The sequence below is a fragment of the Colletotrichum fioriniae genome (assembly GCF_027942845.1).
Source record: "Colletotrichum fioriniae strain IMI 355084 chromosome Unknown scaffold_12, whole genome shotgun sequence".
Taxonomy (NCBI): domain Eukaryota; kingdom Fungi; phylum Ascomycota; class Sordariomycetes; order Glomerellales; family Glomerellaceae; genus Colletotrichum; species Colletotrichum fioriniae.
This window is the reverse complement of record NW_027076848.1, coordinates 1,820,982-1,842,808: the sequence shown is the minus strand read 5'-3', so window position 1 is coordinate 1,842,808 and position 21,827 is coordinate 1,820,982. Positions and strand designations below refer to the sequence as shown.

Genomic DNA, 21,827 nt, shown 5'->3' with positions numbered 1-21,827 from the left:
ATCCGCAGCGGCCCGCGTCCACACTGGAGGCCGGGTGACGATGGGTTGCTTCCGTGATCTCGGGGTCAAGTGGGGGAGGCGGGTCTTGTTAGAGACTTGCCGCGCGCAGTGCAAAGCATATATCAAGGACTTGCGTTCAATCAGGGTAAGTATTGCGACACAGCCGTGTCCGGCACGTCAGCCGATCGAGTCAGCTGGTCACTCGTAAGCAAACTCAAACACCCCCCCAGGCTATGCTGAGCAATGGCACGGTATCAGAAAGGTCGTTAACAAGGAATCAGTAATGGGGACATTGCTTCATTCAAGATCCCATCGTCATGCTCTGCTGGAATACGAGCCGGCAAGAAGCAGAATTTCCTATCTCCGCGATGGAGTGAAGTCACAACTTGAATCTGGCTTGCACTCAACACTGAGGAACACATATTTTGAGAAGTCTCGAAGTCTCGCTAGACCCTACATAGCGTGAAGCTGCTATATCCCTCTATTCTCCATCCACCAGCTCCCATCAGAAAATGGTACTTAGGTCAAGGGGACTCTCAGAGCCCAACTTGACCTTATTCATCTAAACTGAGGTGGTAGAGAACTGCTACTGGTTGGGGACCCATCAACAGTGCTGCAAAATTAGAACGCTTTTGATAGCCACTTATGTTCTTTTTTCTATTCGTTGGGAACTTGATCTTTCATTTTACCACGAGATGGCAGGTAAGACAACGACAGGCAACGAATTGGGCATCATCGCAAAGGAAGCGATGTGAAGTATGACATAAGGATGCTAGTAGGCAGTTCCTGAATGGCTTGAATGCATGAACTCGGGCTTTTTTTTCTTTTTTCGCTGAATTTATCTCTACTCAACGGCAATGTTCCAAGTCTTGAACCGTTTTCACTCAAGCGTTTCAAAGACTTCTTACCCAATTTGATTTATTCTACACTCGAAAAGTTAGTTAGTCCCATTTCAGGGTTGAGGAACAAACTAGACGCGATGGTGAGTATATTGAAGCTTGGGAAGATCTCAAATGATGAGTTACCAACCTTGGCAAAGAAAAATATTGTGAAGAATAGGCAGGTATGAGGAGACTCGGACAGAAGGCACCGAAAATATGAGGTCCATTTAATATGAATGATGAGAATTCCACTTCGCATGTCAATTATACCAGTTGTCTTGTATGAGAAGCGAGGAGGGTTCTACCTTAGTGTGCATGTGCTCTCAGACGGGAGTCATCTCTGGACAGGAACAGGCTTTCTGATTTCCTCAGCTGTCCCTGAATATTCAAGAGATCAGAGTTGATTGTGAGCATCATGGACTTCATCGGGACAGCCTGCCACTTTTGAGATTCCTGCAGCTGCTTTAGGCGAGCAGCTTGTCAAGTCTCGCACAAATTGCAGGTCACCCCGATGAACGCCATGACGGCAGCCAATCAAGTCATGAACATTCCAAGGCCTTTCCTGGGGTCCTGGGGAAAGTCTAGCTCAAAGCGCCAACGCTAGCCGCGATAACGAAATTTCCAATGATTTGTGCAATTTGAGTTTTTGTTACGTTTCCTTTCCGCTATGGTAGAAAATAGCCGGGGACCCTCTTTCGGGGTTTATCTCGGTTAACCGCTAACGTTAAGAAGAAGCGGGAGCTAGCAAGACCGAAGCGGGGCCCGACCGTGTACGTTGAGCGGTGCCGAGATGTGGGGCTCCGGAGGCCACGACTCGGTATCGTGACCGTGTACGTTAGGAAGAGCCGGGTCGGGGTCCAAGAAATGCGCCGGACGAGAAAACTTTGCTGCCGCTAGTTCTCGGGGCCCGGACTGAATCAAGAAGACAATGTCCGTTCTTACGCTGGCCGATTTGGTGCATAAGAAGGCATGTTTCCCCCTTTTCTTCGGTGAATTTGGAGTTTCTTCCTGTCTCATCCATCTGATCTTTGCACTTCAAACAGTCGATATCAACCTGAACATTATCTGTGCCACGGAAGTATATCAGTTTTACGTACTCCTCTTTTACAACACGACTCAAGGCCGCAATGTGGTCTGCGGCTTCCAAGATGCCTCTCCTCGACATCAAAATTGACGATCATAATTCGTCCAAGATCTATACCAGCGGCTCCCACATCACAGGCACAGTCGCTATCTGTCCAGACAGCCGTACTCCCTTTCATTGCGTCCAGATTGCTCTGATGGGAACCTCTCATACCCGGGTCGACATGCTACCCGTCCCTAAGATCACCACCGATGTCTTCCTCAACCTAGACATGCCCATCACCAAGACTTCCTACCCGCAAGGACAGGTCTTTGCGGCAGGAGAAACCCACATTATCCCATTCAACTTCACCATACCACGAGAACTACACAAAGATGCCTGTGAGACTCCTTCAGGCGATCACTCCCATGATCAACACATGCGACTCCCTCCATCGATGGGTGGCTGGGGAAAGGATGACATGTCACCGACAATGGCTCAGGTGGAGTATAAGATAGTCGCTCGACTGCTCCGGAAGAGATCTTCCAGCCCAAAAGATACTACCGAGGCCAGCCAGCGGATCATGATCCTCCCAGCCTTTGCTGAGGACCCGCCCCTAAACATTAACAACCACGATGCACGCTACACGCTATCCAGGACCAAGTCCGTCCGCAGAAGCCTCCTTTCTACGCAGAAAGATCGCATCATTGTCAATGCCCTTCAGCCTGAGGCGGTATACATCAGCATCGGCGGCCACCAGCTACCCGACTCCTACGCATCTGTAACACTGGACCTGAGCTTTGAATCCACCTCCTCATTCTCATTCCCACCAGAAGTGACTCTGGGTCAGGTCAAGCTAGACACTCAGACGTGGTTCACAGGAACCCCCATGAAGATGTCGCCCGACCTAGGAGACCCGCGTGAGGCGGCAGGGCTGCGCCACGAGTTGCGATACTCTACCCAAACCAAGCTCTCTACGACAGACACAGGAGTTATCCTATGGCACAAGGATGATCAGCCAGAAGACCGCAATGTGTTCTGCTGGCGATCGAGAACCAAGGTTCCTATTCGTCTTCCTACCGCCCACAAGATGTTCCTGCCCACCTTCTTCAACTGTTTCATCGCTCGAAGCTACATCTTGCGCATGTCTGTCAACTTCAGTGGTTCCAAGACCAACCTCTCTATACCGCTGCAGATCGCGTCGCAGTCGCTTTACCCCCAAGTGATGGAGCCAGAGGTGGAGGACCTACCATCTTTTGATGCATCTCTTGCTTGGAGATGACAGAGTGTGGCCGAATTTGTTTGTTTTCTTACGTCTACTTGTGACTTCATTTCGGGAGGTTTAGAATGCGCACTTGATATTTCGTGGGTGGACACGCAAGCTCTTCCACGGAAGGCTGCAGAATGATTGGGATGCGGCGTTAGACAAGAGTGATGAAGGTTGCGTGCTTCTGTCTCGTTTTCCTTCATGATGGATTGGAGGGTCTCCATGTCGGTAGCGACTGGAATGATATTTATCGATCTCTATTAGTTGATTATCTATATTTAGCCAGAGACCAACCGGGGTGTTTGATCCGTGATGGGTTCTTCTCCCTACAGTCTCATTATCATTACCACATCTACACCGAAGCTCCATCGTCGAAAGCCTTCTCCTTTTGACTCTGCTTGTTCTTGACACTTCCGGCAGTCCACTGGCGCATTTTCTTGCCCCAGAAGTAGAGAATCGGCAACCCAAGAGACAGGACGATGATTGCCTCCGCATATAAGGCGAATGTTTGGAGAGGTCCTTTCTCAGCTATCCAGACAGTGGCCTTGGAGGCGATGAAGAAAGCGACGACAATGCGGAGTGAAGATACATTGACGAGAACCGGTCTATTAGTGTGTCAGCCATGCAATTCCACCAGGTTGATTGAGCTTGAACATACCCTGCCCATTGCGGGTAGCTCTCGACAATGAAGACGTTGAGAATGGTCATGGTCGTCAAAAAGGCAAAGACGATCAAGAAGGAGCCGACCAGTAGGACTGCCCAGTGCATGTTCTGCTCACCAGCGGTTCCGAAGACGAAGCAGCCCGCCACTCCAGAAACGAGAGGCAGGATCAAGTTGGCCAGGTGATGCTCCGGCTCTCTGCTCCCGCCCTGCCACCTCGTCACAGCGTTAGAAATCTTGTCAGCCACAGGACCGCCAAAGACGTAGACCAGAGCCGAGGCCGCGAAGAAGGGAAGCACGGTCAAACCAGTCCACTGGAACTGCCAGCCTTGGGCGAGGAGGGCGAACGGCGTGATCTGCTGAGCGGCTTGGTTGATGACAATCATGGAACTGTTGGCCAGCACGCCCCAGATGATGGCAGGGAAGTAAGTGGATCTGAGGGCATCGAACATGGACTTGGCAGCGCGCTTGAACTCGAAGCCGTTTTGGAAGACACCGATGTTGGTCCAGACGGTGCGCGGCGTGTAGTTGACGTAATCGAGCTCGGGGCGGTTCTGGCCAGGCAGAAGAGGAACGGTATTCTGACCACCTGTGACAGGTTAGCTGTATTCGAGTAATACCATTTGAGGGTTGGGGCGAGACGTACTAAGCTCTTCCTGGGAACGAGTCCAGCGAGTTTCAGGCAAGAAGGCAATGAGTATGGCCCAAGCCAAGATGCCCATGCCGGAAGTGATGTAGTATAGCCACCTCCAGGTGTAGTTGGCGGATACCCACGGTGCTGCAACACCAAGACCGATGATGATGATACCCTGACTGGAGACTACGGCCGACATGGCCTTGTTTCTCTGGTGGATGAAGACCATATCCTGAACAATCAGGGGAATCAGTGCCTCTACCGCACCCGCGCCCAGACCCATGAGTGCTCTGGCAAGCAAGTGCTGTTGCAGGCTCGTGCTAAAGGCAGCAAACAAGCCACCAGCCCAAGCACTAGTTGCAGCGAACAAGAGCACTGGTCGACGGCCGATCCAGATGGATGTGGGAACGAGGAAGTAGCTCGCAATACCGTTCGCCAGAAGGGGCATCGTGGCCAGGAGGGCGACTTCATCGAGGGAAGCTGGCTTGACGCCAGGTGGCACGACGGACATGGGATTGATGTTGAGACCGCTGCCGCCACTCTGGGCCTTGAAGTCGATGTTGTTGAGGATGCGCGGGTCGACCCCCGAGTACTCGAGGATGAAGACGGGGAGGAGACCACCGATGACGACCTCTGCTGACAGGGCGAGGGCACCGACTGTGGGAACAAGTCAGTCTTAAGTGGCCCTTCATGTGATTAATGGGATGTCTTACAGAAGCAAAGGGCACCGATTGCCGTCCATTTTCGCCATGCGGGGAGGTTCAATGGGTCTACACATCATTCTAACATCAATCACCTTGCTTGTTGGCGTGAAATGGGAGACTACAAAACTCACCCTTGGGATCAGCCGTGGGCATCTACACGTTGTCAGAAAGGCCTTTGTATCAAAAGGATACGCCAGACTTACAGGAATCAGCCTCAGCTGCCCGTCCACATAGAGATTTGTCGTACCGACGACCAGCGTCTCGTTTTTCTCACTGACCCCGTCGTCAAACTCCGCCACCGACACGGCGGGAGGACGCTTAGGACCAGCCTGCTCGTCCTGGAGCGGCCAGCGGTTGTTCGTCGCCATCTTGTCAGTTTTTGTGGTTGTCGTGAGATGGAGTTAGAGCTGTAGCGCAATCCCGCCGCTCCAAGATTCAAGGGTCAAGCTCGTCTTCCCGCCGGACATCAGCGCAGCCTTATACTAGACCTGACATGCCCCCCTGTGAGTGTTCGGTAGCAAGGGGAGGGGGATGATGAAGTGCAGGTTCGGAACGTCCCCTAGATTCCGAGCTGGGGTTGAATTAGAAGAGTTGGATCTAAATCAAACAAGTCAAGGGAGAGAAGACGTGAAGGACAGAAGAGCCGTGCGTTTGTGTCTGTAGAACCCCCCATTTGCGTCCGGTCTTGTGTGCCTGTACTCGAATCGGAGACGTGCCTGGACGGATCTGTCGCATCAGGCGAACCGTCAATCGCACGACACCCGCGACGATGATCAACTACGCCAGTGACACTTGAGAGACAGACTCAGACACGAGTGTACGATGCTGTCTCTGGGCAAAGTGGGTGTATGTCTCCCTCCACATCCCGCCCGCCGGGGCGGAAGAGGCCTCTCCCATGTTCGCCCAAGTTCCCCTTTCTCCCAAGCACGGGCGTGTCATGTTTCCACCTGACAAACGTTCGTCGCCGCGAGACCGGGAGCTAGGATAATGAACCTTGAAAAGTCCCATGGTCTTTGATGTGTCTGCTTTCGGCAGTTGAAGAATGTCTGGATCGCCTGATGGGGCAGTTGGGTGGTGCGGGCCGGGGAGCTAGGGCGAGACTAATTCGTCGTCGAGGCAGAGAGTCCCACGCGCAACAGGATGGGATTCGTCTAGAATATTTGGCATGACACAGCTGCGTCTTGCGCCTTGTAGGGATTGGGGCTCTTTGGGTACGGTGGGATAAGGGCCTGTGACTTGGTCTGGGGTTGGAATGCGGCATGCGACGGTTTGATCGACGTTCTCGCGCGCGCGAGATAAGCCCTTGCCTGTCGTTCTTCGACGTCTTGAGATTCTCCACGCTTTCCATCGTGCCTTACGCCTACAAAGTTGCCCCTTGCATCGGGAGACGTTGCGGAACGAAGGCAGACTGCATAAGGCTCCTAGCGTCCGGTCCATGGGGCTGATGTGGAGGGAATCTTAATTCAATTACCCCTTGAGCAATGACATACAAACGGCCAGTGTCTTTGAAAAAGCTCTACCATGATATTATTACCCGTAGTGAGGAATGCCGACGTCGGCTTAGGTAAACTCTGTCGATCTCGACTCGCTCCAGTCTTCATCGCATCACAACCGCGCGCGCGCCAGTCGGCCGGATCAACATCCTCCAAGTCTTATTGCATCAAAGACTTCAGACCGTTTCTTTCTTTCGGAACAAGTTGAGATGAAAAGTAGCAGACTACAGAGAAGGAAAAACAAACTTTTCCAGCATGGCAGCGAAGCTCATAAGCGACTATACTAAGACGCAGCTAGTCCACTCCGTATGGGTCGCAAAAAAAAGGTTCTTGACTCAACGCATGAACGCAGCACCACCACCTTGTTACAGACCCCCGGTCCGAGTGCCTCAAGCCAACACAATTTAAGACGTTTGGATCTTCGACAACTTCGACTCTTTTCTTTTTTTGACCCGGCGCACGGATGGCGATGCAACGATACGCCGGGTTTGATACATCTCGACGTCCCAATCACAGAGTCGACATTCACAAAAGCTGCACAAGTGCTTTGCACATACGACTACAGAATCTAAGTCAATATCACCACGGTAATATTCCAACCTGCCAAGAAGGTTACAATCCTGATGATTTGACGGGAAGGGTTGACGACGACTACAACAACGATCGGCGGGTGACAAACTCTCATCAGCCCATACCCAACTCCCCGTACTGTCGTACTACACATTTCGTCTGAATTACATCGACTAGTTTGTCTGGTCTCTGAGCTTGGCCCTCCTCCACCATGACTTCATGCCGGCGTTACACGTTTCGGTTTACCAATGAAGCAGGTATTGGCACACTCCAGCCTCCACGCCTCTAGCTAGTCTCTCTTGTACACGTCTGCTTTTCTGCCAAGCCCACCGAACGGCCGAAGCTCTCTTGTCTGAGGCTCTGAGCTGGGTGCCCCCATCGTGATCGTCGCCGGTCGGCGCTCCATGTGTCGAGTCTGATGTTTCCTTCAGATGATACCTATCCGTCGGCTCATCCGTTGTGTGCCCTCCTACTCCTCGCCGTCCACTTTCCGGTGCGGCGACCCGACTTGCTGGCTTTGGCTGGGCACCGCGTGTCCACTTGTGACGAGCCAAGGGCTGCTTACGAATCTACACGCACGGAATGAAGTGATCGTCGAGAAGACCACTTGGACAGCAACCTTGAGTTTTGAAGCCATGTTTCGAGGAACACTCCATCTGCTCAATACAACGTGGAAACTTTTCAACTGCAGCTGCAATGTGATCAGCTTTTGGCCGAACTCTTATTAAGCGGCGTTCCCTCGTGCGATAGTCAGCGAATGCCATCTCTGCAAGTATTTGGCATGAAATAATTTGAAAGAGGCTCTCGACCAATGTCCTGCCGTCGGAGTAATGTCCCCCCACAATGGCTTGGCCGAAGCTCGCTATATTCCATGAGCCATGGCGAGTTACTAGAAGCGAAGGTTTATTCGACTATTGCTTCCAAAAGCCCATTCTTTGGCGGAATCTAGAGTACATTGGTCATTCAGGTTTTGCCAACCTATAATCGGCCGTTCCAAGTCCCATCTATTAGTAAGACTGTCGTGCTGTATATCACTCTGGTCCATCATCAGAAAGCCCAAAACATAACGCCATGCTTAGCCCCATCGTCCCTTGCACACAGTCTGACTCGCTTCTCGAGACGCAACGGCACTATCCAACCAGAAATCGTACGCCTCTGAAGCCGCTTTAATTGTCGCTCGCACCCAAGACTCTCGCAAGCAGTACGTAGAAGAATACGACACCGCCGGCGACAAGCAGCTTGTTCTGGTTCAGCCAACCACGTCCGGCATCTCGTTGTTGCACAACAGCATCGACGACAGCCTGAGCTTGGTGGCCACTGCCATTCCCGATGCCAAGTTGGGGCCCGCAAGAGGCCCCTGCTGCTGCTCCCGTCCTGCTACCTGTCGCCAGGTCGATCTTGGTCTCCTTCATCCACTCCCAGTTGGCCTTGTCGGCGTCGGGCCACTCGGATCGGAACTTTGCGCCGCCGTCACCAGCCTTGACGTTGCCCTTTGTTGCCACATTGGACTTTGCGTGAGATCCTCCACCCGTCGAGTTCCACCACTTTGTCCGTGCTGCCAGCATCTTTCTTTCGACTTCTGTGCTGGATACGGAACCGGTCGTCATTTCCTCGCTGGTCATGAAGGAAAGCAAGCCTATCAGAATGGTGGACACCTCCCAGGCAGGGTTGAAGGATTTAGGATGAAAGTCGGAGATGGACAGGCAGAGGCGCGTAGATGGCTGAAAGCGACCGGAAGGAGTGTGCATTCGGATAGCCGGGGGCGCGAAAGGGTAATTCGGGGGGAAGACCAGAGTTCCCCAGTACTGGCCGCCATGATACGGTGTGTTTTCGGGACCGGTGATGATATAGTGCCATCTGTTTACCTGTTAACATGGATATCTGACATGGATGCGATGGACGACAACGTACTCGAGAATATTGGATTCAGAGGGGTGTGCCTCGATGTATGGTGGAGGGTTCTCGGCGATAGTCTTGTACTCGCGAGTCAACTGTGTAGGAGTTAGTCGAATGAGTCTCATGGAAGTGGATATATCAGTACATCTTACCCTCTTCTGTGCGGCTCTACTGGCAGCCATGGTTGCTGAGGATTGCCGACGAAATGCTGTGGTATCGGGATCGACGGTGGGCGGCGAACGACGTAATGGGGAGCACGATCAGTGAATGGTGGCGGATGGCCGGTCGCGAGAGAGCGAAGAGAATGATATGGGTAATGTACAGAAGATGGAAATCGAAACGACTGAATACACGCAGTTGGATGCAGATGCACTGAGGTGCTCTCTTTCGACTGTTGGTTGGAACGGTGTTGGGGCTGTTGTTGATATAGGACGAGCGAATGGGTAACGGAGATGGAATGCGGCGAGGCTGTGACAAGTGCCGCCAGTGCGTTGTCCACTCAAGGTGCTTTTGGGGGCGCTTGAGGGGGCCCTCGGGGTGCGTCCAAACGCAAAGACACAGAGACGGAAAAAGATACGTATCTCCGGTGTCCGGTGAGTCCACGCCGAAGTTGCGCCACAGAATTATGTCACTGGTCAGGACAGTGGATCGTGACCAGCCACATACAGCACTCTACGCCACAGAATTTCCACCAATTTCCATTATACTGAGATGTGGCTGGAGACTGATGAATACGTACTGTGTACTGCAGAGGATAGAGCTTCCAGAATGTGGCTGGAGCTTCCTCTCCCAGGCCCCCAGCAGCCCCCACCGAGAGTGACCTCGTCCCGATCCGTTCCCTTGCGCCCGTGCAGCATCTCGAAATTCAACCGAAGCTCTCCGGACTCGTGTGATTTTTGTTTTGTACACTCACTCACAAGCTCCCGTCTGTCACAACACCCACCAAGGCTCCAATGGCTTCCAAGACCAGTGCGAGCGGAAGCTCTGTATAGCCCCCCCCTCTCTCAATCCTCTCTAAGCCATCCAACGAAAGCTAATGGAACCCGCGTTTTTCTTAGGCTTCCAACCCGATTGGCAAGCTCCAGGCCGGACCCGATGCCTTGCGCAAGGAGGCAGAATCCTCGGCCGAATTCGAGAAGCTCCAGGAAGAGGCCAAGATTAGAAGGCTGCAACAATTGGCACGCTCTGACCCTTCTTCCCGCTCAACGGTTCTCGACCTTGCTAATGCGCCCAGTAGCTCTCCGATCAAAACTCGCAGCCCATGACCATCAACCGCTTGCAGGTCCACGGCGCTACCAACACCCGAAGAGGCTTCCTCGACCCCATCTTCACCCCGCTCCTGACCGAGGATGTCAACAGCTCTTCTACACTTGGCGAAGTAGCGGCGCGATTGGGCGACGCCAGAGGGAAGCTGGAGAGGCTTGGTATGACCAGCATCGGGCTTTGAAGAGACACCATGGTCTAACACTCACTCCTAGGCATCTTCCACCCCGATGTCAAGGTCCACCTTAGCAACGCCAACAACACCGATGCCTCGTCCACCCCCACCGACGTCGATGTCGATGTGGTCGTCAAGGAGCTCTCCCGCTACAAGTTTAACGCCGGAACTGATGTCGGAAACAGCGAGGGCTCCGCTTATACCTCTTTGCTCTGGCGCAACATCTTTGGCGGTGCCGAGCAGCTCACTGTCAATGCCAGTGCCGGCACAAGAACTCGTTCCGCATACAGTGCGACCTTGAGCGCACCTGTCCAAAGCAACCCCGACACGAGGATCGCACTCGAGGGCCTTGCTTCCGCCACTGATAAGTCATGGGCAGCCCACGAGGAGGTTCTGAAGGGAGGAAACTTGCGCTATTCGTGGCTTTCTGGCCTCAAGGACATGCACACCGTCGAATATTCCGGCATCTGGCGTCAAGTTACCGGTCTCCGTGACAGTGCCAGTCCCACCGTCCGTGCCGATGCCGGAGATTCCGTGAAGAGCTCCATCAAGCATACATATCAGAGAGATGAGAGAGATAACCCGCAGCTTCCGCAAAGCGGATACGTACTGAAGTCGGTTTGGGAGCTGGCTGGTCTCGGCCCCCTAGGCGGTGACGTCGCCTTCTCCAAGAGTGAATGGGAGGTAGGCGGTGCGCTGCCCGTCCCCGTTCCTGGTGTGGAAGGACCATCTGGTATCTCGATTGGTGGAGGCTTGAGGTTCGGCGTGCTATACCCGCTTCCCCTAGGCTTTTCCTCCGAGGGAAAGGCTCAGCCGAGCCGCATCAACGACAGATTCCAGCTCGGTGGGCCCACCGACGTCCGCGGGTTCCACTACGGAGGTCTTGGACCCCACGACGGATCGGACTCGGTCGGAGGCGACGTCTCTTCGCAGCTGGCAGCGTGAACATGCTGTTCCCTCTGCCTTACAAGGGCCCCGAGTCCTCCCTTCGCTTCCAAGTATTTGCCAACGGTGGTAGATTGGTCGCGATGAAGAACAAGGGCAAGACTGGTGCTTCAGCTAGCGAGGGTCTCGACGCTAGAAGTGTCGCAGGCAGCGCATGGAGAGCGTTGAATGACCTAACGACTGGCCTGCCATCAACAGCCGCTGGTGTGGGTCTGGTCTACGCTCATCCCGTTGCTCGTTTCGAGCTCAACTTCAGTCTCCCGTTGGTGCTGAGACGCGGCGAGCAGGGTACCAAGGGACTACAGGTCGGCGTCGGCATCAATTTCTTGTAAAAGCCTCATTTCCCACGTACGGATAAAGTTTGCGTGCCGGCATATAGCACAGCCTAGCCAGGCCACATTGTACAACAAAATCATTGTAGATACTCTCTAATTGAAAGATTACAACATGAAAGTACCTATCGAGTTTCCGAACACTTCCGGGCCGGGCCTTTCATTCCACACCACCTCCGTCCGTCGCCCGGTGCCTGTCTCTCCCTACGATCATACCACGGTCCCTAATAGCTTATTCAGCGCAAACCTGGGATTTTACGGTCGGCCTCCGATCGCCGGGACTCATCCGTCTCACAAGGATATCGTGGAACTTGGAAGCCATCGTGGCATTGTTGCAGCGCCGGCATAAGGGTTCCAATAGTCAATCGGCACGAAATCCTTCCAGAATATCCCATTCGCTGGAATTCGGGCCTCCGGATGGTTGACTACAGGGATAGGACATCAGCTCCAGGATAGGAAGTTGAGCCAGCGCAGAAGCGACCTCAAAGTCTATGGGCGATGTAACGTATAGTTGGCCCTCACTGCAGCTCTGCCGCCCTTGTGTAAAATACGCGGCTGGTTCTTGGGGGCTGGGCAGGGAACCACAGCATTCTGGATGTTTTCTCCGTTGGTTCCAAATTACACCTCCCAGGGGGACGATGTTTTTTGGTGCTGATTATACCCCGCTGACAACTGCATCCTACGCGATATACAGGTTGTCGATTCCAACCTTGGCGGATTCCATGACTCGCTGATCACTTTACGAGCCAGGTCCCTGGATATAGGCTGCATGTAAGACGGCGTCGATGGCACCACTAAGATGACACAAATAAGAACATGTCGTCTGCTGTCAAAGACTGATGTGCTGCACTCCTGCCACCTTCGGCATTCTCCATTCATCAAGTAATTACGATGCGGCTCCTCTCTTCTCTATCGCTGCTCGTGACGGCGGCTTCCGCCCTCACCGTAAGAGTCCCATCCGTCGCAGAGGACTTGAAGACCCTTGTAGCAGCATCGTCATCAGTAGCTGTTGACCTCCGTGCGAGATGGAGTACATACCATGCTCCCATCCCGTCCATCGTGGTGAATGTGACGACGGAGAAAGACGTCGGCGCCATCGTGAGTTGTCCTACCAAAAGCCGCATCATGAGCTATGTTCCCTGACCTTTGTACCAGGTCAAATACTGTGCAAGCCGCAAGATACCCTTCACAGCCCAGAACGGTGGTAACGGTTGGGGCAAGACATTTAACCTTGGCAATAACGGGGTCATCATCAACTTGGCTGGGCTGAATGCCGTCACTTTTAGCAAGACGAAGACGGAAGCCACTATCGGAGGCGGAGCTATCATTGGCGACACAATCAAAGCAGCTAATGCTGCTGGTGTATTGGTCCAGACGGGCAACTGCAACTGTGTCGGTGCCCTTGGTGCCATCCTAGGAGGCGGTTACGGTAAGTGGAAGACACTGACAATCTAGGCCAGACCTTGAACTAACAACACGACAGGGAATCAAATGGGAGAAGTTGGCTTTGGCGTTGACAATGTGCTCTCCATGCGCGTTGCAGTCGCCAGCGGAGAGATCCTCACGGCCTCGCCGACCTCCAACCCAGACCTCTTCTGGGCCCTCCGCGGCGCCGGACCCAACTTTGGCATTGTTATCTCGGCGACGGTCAAGGCGCGACCCATGCCGGCCGAAGGCCGCAACGCCTGGCTCATGAACCTCTTCTTTTCGCCGGACAAGCTTCCGCAAGTTGCACAAGCCATCCAAGACCTGCCCCTGAAACCGGAGCAGGTCGTCTACCTCGTCCTCACCAACTCGGGACCACCATCCAACGCCCCCGCCGTCCTCGTCACCGGGTTCCTGCGCCAAGGCAACGACGCGACTGGGCGAGCGGCTTTCGCGCCGCTGTATAAGCTTGGCCCGATCTCGAATAGCAGCAGCGTGGCCGGGTACGAAGGCTGGAACGCGGGCAACGACAACTTTTGCGCGCGCGAGGAGCGCAAGCCGGCGTACAGCACGACCATTAACCACATGAAGCCCGCGACGTGGCCAGCGATCTGGGACTTGTACACCAAGTTCCAGGCCAAGGGGCCCAACTCTGCCGTCTTGATTGAGCGGTATAACCTGACCAAGGCGCAGTCTGTACCCAAGGGGTCTGCGGCGCTGCAGGAGGCGTTAAGGAGGGATGCGTTTGCTCAGGCGATTGTGATTCCGTGGTATACTGATGCTTCGCTCGACGGCGAGGCCGAGGCGTTTGCGAGCAAGGTTAGGGATATTTGGAGCTATTCGCCGAGTGCGGTGGCTAACCCGACGTATATTAACTTTGCGCATGGCGATGAGACGCCTGAGGCAGTGTATGGGTCGAGTTTGACGAGGTTGAGAGAGCTGAAGAAGAAATGGGATCCTTTGGGGGCTTTTAATCAGTGGTTCCCAGTCGGGGCATGAGATATGGGGTCCGTCACGAGTTAAATGGAAACTTTTGAATGGTATAGCTATAGCTTCTGGATATAACCACGCTCTCCTCGATTGCGTTCACCCGGCTTTAGTATATCGAGGTGTCAAATCTCATAACTCCGGCTTCTGGGCAGGATCACGCTCCATTCGTTTGCATTCTCCTGATTCTAGTGGTTCGAGATACTGTTTGTAGCGAAAGAACCCCCTGTGAAATTTCTCCGATTCTTCATCGGCGGTTTTGGGTCCGATTGGGGATGCTGCGGACTCTGCTCCTCCATCCGGCCTTGATAGCCAAGGCCACCATCCAGATAGCGGCATGTTAACGAGGATGGCGTTGAGTGATTGTGGACGAACCATCGGAGATGACTTTTGAGGTATCCTAACTATTCGGACAAGGAACCATGGGTATTGTCGGATAGCCGGGAATCGCGTACCTAGATGACTGCATTCCGTCCGTATCTGAAGACTCCGACTTCAAGACCACTTGTTTCTGATTACTTGATCAATAGAATCTCCATTGATTTCTTAAGGCACTAGGCGTTTCTCCTATTCCCACATCATGTTGCCAGTTCAATCATGTCAAGATTCTGAACCAAATAGTCGATACTAGGTAAGTGTGTGTACCTGAGATTCTCTGTAGAAAGTGCTAATGACTAGAGGGAATGGCTTCGGGGCGATGGAATTCAATTGGAAAGGCCGATTGTGAACTGTGAGGATTGCAAGAAGTATCGGATCCAAGTCCGGGCTCCACTTGAAAAGTGCGGCCCCACACCGGCTCCGGATGCAGATGCGCCAGACCGGTAGTCTGGGATTGGATCATAAATCGGACGGGACCTGGACCGGTCTCTTGTCAGATGAGTAGGATCCCAGCAGCGGATGGAGGGGTCTGAATTTAAGTGGTCCAGTGTCTCGGACAAAGCAGTCGGTGGTCTGACGTCGTTGGTAAAGCATTGCTGACATAATCCTCAATCGCACCTCGATTAAGGTAAGCACCTAGCTAGGTACAATGGGACGGTTGCTGGAGGTGCGCCCAAAGATGAGGTAGCTTCAACGGTAGTGTACCGGCCGCCCTGGTGGCTTGGGATGTTGAGAACCTATTTTTGTGGCCACCACAGACCGCAAAAGGAGCTCGGTTGGTCGGCCGGTCAGAGCCTCAGAGGTGCAGCCGCTAAGGTAGGGATGGCGTTGAGTCTTTTGTCAGATTGTGGTGTGACTTGCAGCGCACCAACTGTCAAAGACCCGGAGCTAAGGAGAAGTGATGATGATTTGTTTGTCAGGGCATGGGCGGAAGAGATGAGGATGCAAACAAAGCAACAAACGGATCTTGCCATATCAATGACTCCTTCAAGGGGGACGGCTTCCTGCATCCCTTGGCTTCTTTGCTCAATGCAACAAGACCTATTCCCACGCACATTGTTTATGCATTAACAGGTGAAAGGGAACGGATAATTGAGGCTCGTCTTTCAAGTCTTCGAACTCGATCCAGGGTCCCTCCAGAATTCAATGTGAATTGGCCCGAGCTGAGCTTCCTCTTCACCTCTTTAGGTGACTGCTAAGGTGAGGTACGGAGCACCTTCCAATCGGTCGGTACGTGCTTTTAGAGTGGGCCGTGGCTGTAGCTCTCCGGAGAGCCAATCAGATCGAGGATGGGAAGCTCCAAGCTCGGAGTACGTACCGGGAAGATCGAACCGCCTTTTTTTTTTTTTCTCTTCTCTCAGGTTCTTGCGGGGGTAAAATTTTGTGACGCAGCCCCGGTTTTTGTCATCATCGGATTTTTTTTATTTTTTTTTTATTTTTCGGTCTCTTTTTATTTTTTTTTTCCTTTCCTAACCCAGGCACCGGCCCACGATCTGAGGGTGAGTCCTTACGGTGTACTATCGTTACTGGGCTCAGAGCAGTAACATCTCGCCGGATAGGAGCAGGAAGCACCTACTCCAGCTGCAGTTCTTTCCTGGCCTGGTTGGATGCCTATCTAGGTATCTGCGCATAGGAAGGTACGGACTCGGTGACTTCCAATTCTACGTGACCAATATCCCAAGACCTTAAACAGAAACGGTCAAGCAAGGCAGGGACGGAAGCTTGCTCTTGCTCGCACCTTCCTTCTTCCCGTCTTATTAATCGCTGGCTCTTGGACGTTTTATTTTCCACCTCCACCTCCACCACCAACACCTAAGTGACCTGTGACCCAACAGTCAACACCCCGTCATCCAAAGGGCCAAGGACGTCAAGACTCAAACGGCCCGTCTTTTTGTCTTCTTGTCGTCTGCTTCTTCCTCTTCTTCTTCTTCTTTCTACCCCTTGATCCTTTTCTCCTCCCCTTCATCCACTTTCTTCTGCTTGACATCCCATAGTCACGCCTCTTTCACCACGCTCGGGGGACCCTCCACTCCACTCTCTCACGTCTCCCCTCTCCTCATCCGTCCGTACGGATACCTTACTTAACCTTGCCTTACCTCATCACGCAGCACCGCCTGAAGCTGCTCGCTATTCTGTTGTGCCTCGCTCTGACATAACTCCCTCCCACTTCCCTTCTTTTCCCTCTTTGCCTCTCGCTATTTTAGTTCCTGCTTCCTCCTGCTTTCGCCGTCTGAAGACTTTGGTGGCACGCATCAGCACCCGCATATCCCCTCTATCATGCGCAGCCCCTACCCAACAGAGGCTCCTCTCACCCTACACGAAAAGAGTCACTAGCTCTGTTTGAAAGTTACCTTGCCCCCCATCCAAGGCCACACCACACGACTTACAATTTGCGATTCTTCCATCCAGCTCGACCGCCTGTCTTCTTCCCTCAGAGATATCCACTTTCTCCTCGGAGTAGTGTGGCCCACTCTGAGAAGAAACTGCCCTGGGTCTGTCTGCGCCTCTAAAATACTGCCGCTATCGCCGAACCGACCACAGCTGCTACCGCCTACCGTCTACCGCGAACCACCCCCGGCTCCTATTCCTTGTGTGGCCCCGGCACACACAGCAGCCCATCCACTCTCAATCTTGGGGCCCGTCCCGCCAAGTCAAAGACCGCTTCTCTTTGTGCTGTGCGCTCAACAGCACCCTCTCACAATCACCACCACACAAACCCTCCCGCCTAGCCCCGTCCACCATGGCTCCCAACGGCAATCCGAAGGCGAGGAACGGTGCCGGTGTCGCCCATGGAAGATCCAGCGCTGCAAGGCGTGTGGTTCCTGTCATTCCTCTCCCCATGGACCGTCGCGTCAAGGCCAATGCTGCTGCAAAGCAGGCCGCCGCTGCTGCCCAAGCCGCCACTATTGCGACCCTTCCTCGACCCGCCATCACGAACGGATCTTCCTTGAAAATCCAGCACGACGTCGACTCCGCCCCCAACACGCCCGAGACCACCGAGATTGAGATTGCCACAGACGAAAACGACAAGGGAGAGCCCGTTGCTGCCAGCAATGGTGCTGAGGAAACGCCTTCGCCTGCCGATGCGGAAGTCGATGACACAAAGGATCGCGAAGGTACGCAGGAATTTTTGCCAGGCTTCAACGCACTCGGAGAACATCCCACTCACTCTTTTCTACTAGCTACCGACTCCCAGGAGTCTTCCGCCGCCATCCCCACCCCGTCCACGACCGAAGAGTCCGAATCGACCGACAAGACCGCCGCCGACCAAGACCTCCCCCGCTCTGCTGAAGAGCCTGTTCGAGGTATGTCCGCCCTTGGCACTGGCAGCTCCGGGCACCCCATCTCACACGCTACAGGCAGTAATCACATCGCCTCTCCGCCCGCGGTGGTTCGAGTTGCGAAGAAGGGTAAGAAACTTCAATATTATGATATCGTCATGCCGCAAAGTCCTAATCACCATGCTACAGACAATGCTCCCCAGCAGCATCCGTCGACATTCAGACCCCCTCCCGTTATTCCTCCGACGCGTTACAACATGCCACCCAATGGTCACAATGGCTCGCGCCCTTCTCCCGTCGTCATCAATGGTACCTCTCACCGGGGCCCCCGATCTGTTCACAACGGCCCTCCACACATGCATGGCCCGCGTCCCAGCAACGGAAGCCTTCAGTTTGGAGGCTTCGCGTCCAACTCGTCTTCTCCGGCGCCTCCTCACTCTGGAGGCTTCATGCCCCCTCCCGGCATGCCTCTCCCCGACGGACGATCCTTCAGCGGTGCTGCCAACGGTTTTCACCGCCAGATGCCCTACGGCACCGAGTTTGTTCCTGGTACAGGTGTAGATGGTTTCGGTCGACCTGTTCCAGGCTATGGAGGCATGGAGCAGTACCCTCCTCACCTCAACGGTGGCTACGGACCTTCGACTCCTCATAGTTTCCAGGGGTCGCACTCTTCGGCCCATGCGGATGACACTGGTGCCTACAATCACTACCCCGCGCCAGGCGTCCCCAACGGTACAGCACATGTCGATGACGCTCGCCCTCACCCTCCTCCGGCCGGAGCTTGCGGTGTACCGCCCCAGCGAATGATGCCTGGGCCCATCCCGCCCCCGCATATGATGCACCCGGGCCACGAGCATCAGGGACTGGACGACATGGCCGCCTACCTGCGATCACAGTTTAGAGACCCTGCCTTTGCCGACTGCACCCTGGAGCTTCGCTACCTCGACGACCGCGCTCCTCCCGTTCGCCTCCCAGGTCACCGCCTCGTTCTTGCCAGAAGCCAAGCCGTCCGCAACGTTCTAGAGGCCGATAACGTCGAATCCAGCTCGCCCGGCGCTAACCGCACCATCCTTCTGCAGTCCGATGACAAGTACCTCCGATCCGATGCCTTCTGGATGGCCGTCCAGCACCTGTACGCCTTCCCGCTGTTGGAAATGCCAGAGCCGGCCTCCAATGGCAACTTCACCATGGCCGGCAATGCCGATGACCGCTTCGACTTTGCCCTTGGCTATGCTGCCGCTGGCCATATCCTGGCGTGGCAGCCTATTGTCTTCCGTGGCCTGGAGATAGCGTCTCATTCCCTTAGCTGGTCGACGATTGAGCGTGCTCTTGGCTTCGCTCTCGGTGATCTGCCCAGTCGCGCTTCAGCTGACAGACACAGCCAGTTCGTCTATGGCGAGCCTGTCCACGTTCTGATGAACGGCATTATCTCGTTCATCATCAACAACTTCCCTCCCGACTTCACCCTAGACACGTCTGTCGCCGATCCCGAGCGCTTTGCCCGACTTCCCATTGCCTCGACATCGCTCCCGCCCCGGGAAGGAACACCCACTATTGCTTGCGGAACAGCAGGCCAAGATCGTCGCCCTCGCCCCATGCACATCCAGTTCGGTGACCTCGCTTTGTGCCCCGACAGCACATCAAACGGTTCGGATTCGACCTCGCAGTCCTCTCAGCAAAATAGCATCCGGTCGACGCTCTCAACTATTCTCATTAACCTCCCGTTTGCGTACTTGAAGCCAGCCCTCGAGTCCAGTGGCTATGGTAATGTCAATGGATGGGCGAACGTCGAGGCTCGGCACCACATCATGCGGGCCGTTGTTTCTGAGCGGGAGAATAGACGCTCGAGAGTGGCCGAGGCGGTCAGATCTGGTGCAGTTCCGTATGCCGAGTCCATCTTGTATAGCCTGCAGACTGCCGATTCCCGTCAGAACGAGGAGTGGCACGCCCTTGGCTGGCGCGAGGATGTGGTCTCGTACGTTAACGGCGACGCGCCGTCTCTCGGCCGGCAGTGGGCACCGTTGATGGCGCCACAGCAGCAAAACGGCACCAACCATGTGGAGGCTACCAGCCGAGCGGCCTATCCTTGAGACGGTGCAATCGCGCAGCTAGGATTACGATGTTACGACACGGGAACTAAAAACAACCAACAGTGGATGACCCGCAATGGGCTGCAATCGCATTTGCATAATGGAGTACAAAAAGCGGCAGCAATTCCTTTTCTCAGGTTCAGGGCGAAGGTTTCGGCATTGCATATGGTGTTGGCAGTTTTCTCTTTTTTTTTTTGGCAATGGAGCCAGAACATAAAAGCTTTGGGAAGCGCGCGGGCGGTATCGCTCAGCGCCTTTTTTTTTTTTTGGCTGGTAATGGGCGTTTACTGCGCCAGTTTTCTTTGTATGCGCGTGCAAACAATCTGACGAGGACTGTCCTTGGTGGATGCTCAATCCTTTCTGATGCCGGCCGATTCTTTATTGGACGCTTGACAGAAAGGGAAGGGCGTTTGGGTGAGGATAGACAAGGGATTCGGCAAAGATTCTCGGGGTACCCTGAGTCAAGGAGGAAAGATATCCTCAATCTACCTGGGCGGCCACGAATGACGATGGCATATGACGATATGAGGGGAACAAAAAAAATACGGCGACGGAGGGACAAAATTTCAAGCCAGGATATGGCTGTCGGTTGTGGGGATGAAGGATACCCAGGATGAGTGAGATGAGAAAGGCTGCTCTGGTCTGCCGAGGAAGCAAAGGCAAGGACGGGGATAGTGGCAGGGCATGAGACGTGTGTTTTTAGCAACGGAATGGCTTGCGAGGCCGTGAATGCGTGCATTGCGAAAATGGTACTCATTGAAGATTGACAGAGATGAAGTGCGACTTGAAGATGAGAGGCTCATAACGAGACTCAGTGAGCCTACCTATCTGTGAGATGTAAGTGAGGAGGAGGTTGATGTCCACCTCACGTGCCTCGGTTAAACTAGGATGAGCTCGAGGTGAGTTATGGCAACAAACGCGACACAAGAAGACACTTATTTGGCTGATGCAACGTCATTAACAATAGTCAACATGAAAAAAAAAAAGTCAACAAGAAGAAAATCAAGACGCGACTTGTGCTATGGTACACGTGTAAATAGGGAGTAATGTACAGTAAGTTTGTCAGTGTGGATGATGCATGAAGTAGTCATTAAACTTGGATTGTCTGCAAGTGACGAGTGTGGGGGAGTCCCCTGCTGCGGGGGGGACGCCTTGGACGCCTAGGGAATTAGCTGCGTTGCATGGGCCTATGGGAAGCACCCGTTTTCGTTTGTTTCTGCCCCTACGGATACTGGACCCCGGAAAGGTAGGCAGGCACCTTGTCCTGAAGTACTAAGGTAGGTAACTGGAGGGATGAGTGGGATGGTCCATGGATCATTAGGTGGTGGTCAATAATTCCAGGTTGGGCCTGAGAGCCGAGGCATGTGCTTGTTGTATGCTTTCGGCCGCCCAAGGAAATGTTTCCCGTGACACTCTGACGGCCCCCCGGGACGGAGTCTTGGGTGTTTGGCTCGAGGGGTTCCCAGGTTGCTCCGTCCAGTCCGTCCAGTGTGCGTTTCTGCATTCCTTCCACAACCACGCGCGGCAACAACCATTGCTTTTCTGCCTTTCTACGCTCTACACCATTTTAACTTCTTGTTGCTTTTTTTTTTTTCTCGCCTCACCTTCAACAGCTGCTGTTCTAACTTAATTGCGTCTTTCCACGACTCACGCCGCGCAACTCTTCCCCTTTATCTCTGATACCTCGACCACCTTACAGTACGTTCGTCATTGAAGCCATCACCGTGCACACGCACTTGGACGATTGGCCGTCTACCCAAGGTTTCGGCTTTGGCACGTGCT

General features: G+C 53.9%; 6 protein-coding genes across 6 annotated transcripts; 4 read left to right on the top strand and 2 right to left on the bottom strand.

The window, feature by feature from the left end:
• Positions 1-2,008: 2,008 nt before the first annotated feature.
• On the top strand, positions 2,009-3,226 carry N0V96_009724 (uncharacterized protein; the record flags this gene model as incomplete). The annotated part of the gene is made up of 1 exon (XM_053190392.2): positions 2,009-3,226. One exon carries the CDS (start codon positions 2,009-2,011, stop codon positions 3,224-3,226), a length of 1,218 nt encoding a protein of 405 aa, XP_053052322.2.
• Positions 3,227-3,563: 337 nt separating this feature from the next.
• N0V96_009723 (uncharacterized protein) lies at positions 3,564-5,578 on the bottom strand (the record flags this gene model as incomplete). Its single annotated transcript, XM_065758727.1, has 6 exons — positions 3,564-3,816; positions 3,870-4,461; positions 4,519-5,163; positions 5,220-5,276; positions 5,342-5,363; positions 5,414-5,578. 6 exons carry the CDS (start codon positions 5,576-5,578, stop codon positions 3,564-3,566), a joined length of 1,734 nt encoding a protein of 577 aa, XP_065612792.1.
• Positions 5,579-8,439: 2,861 nt separating this feature from the next.
• On the bottom strand, positions 8,440-9,351 carry UBC6 (Ubiquitin-conjugating enzyme E2 6; the record flags this gene model as incomplete). The annotated part of the gene is made up of 3 exons (XM_053190390.2): positions 8,440-9,130; positions 9,185-9,264; positions 9,322-9,351. 3 exons carry the CDS (start codon positions 9,349-9,351, stop codon positions 8,440-8,442), a joined length of 801 nt encoding a protein of 266 aa, XP_053052320.1.
• A 771-nt stretch (positions 9,352-10,122) lies between these two features.
• On the top strand, positions 10,123-11,884 carry N0V96_009721 (uncharacterized protein; the record flags this gene model as incomplete). Its single annotated transcript, XM_065758726.1, has 5 exons — positions 10,123-10,155; positions 10,228-10,347; positions 10,407-10,593; positions 10,648-11,487; positions 11,541-11,884. The coding sequence occupies 5 exons, from the start codon at positions 10,123-10,125 to the stop codon at positions 11,882-11,884; spliced, it is 1,524 nt and encodes a 507-aa protein (XP_065612791.1).
• Positions 11,885-12,775: 891 nt separating this feature from the next.
• On the top strand, positions 12,776-14,308 carry N0V96_009720 (uncharacterized protein; the record flags this gene model as incomplete). The annotated part of the gene is made up of 3 exons (XM_053190388.2): positions 12,776-12,982; positions 13,040-13,313; positions 13,368-14,308. 3 exons carry the CDS (start codon positions 12,776-12,778, stop codon positions 14,306-14,308), a joined length of 1,422 nt encoding a protein of 473 aa, XP_053052318.1.
• Positions 14,309-17,414: 3,106 nt separating this feature from the next.
• On the top strand, positions 17,415-20,045 carry N0V96_009719 (uncharacterized protein; the record flags this gene model as incomplete). The annotated part of the gene is made up of 1 exon (XM_053190387.2): positions 17,415-20,045. One exon carries the CDS (start codon positions 17,415-17,417, stop codon positions 20,043-20,045), a length of 2,631 nt encoding a protein of 876 aa, XP_053052317.2.
• Between the last annotated feature and the right edge of the window lie 1,782 nt (positions 20,046-21,827).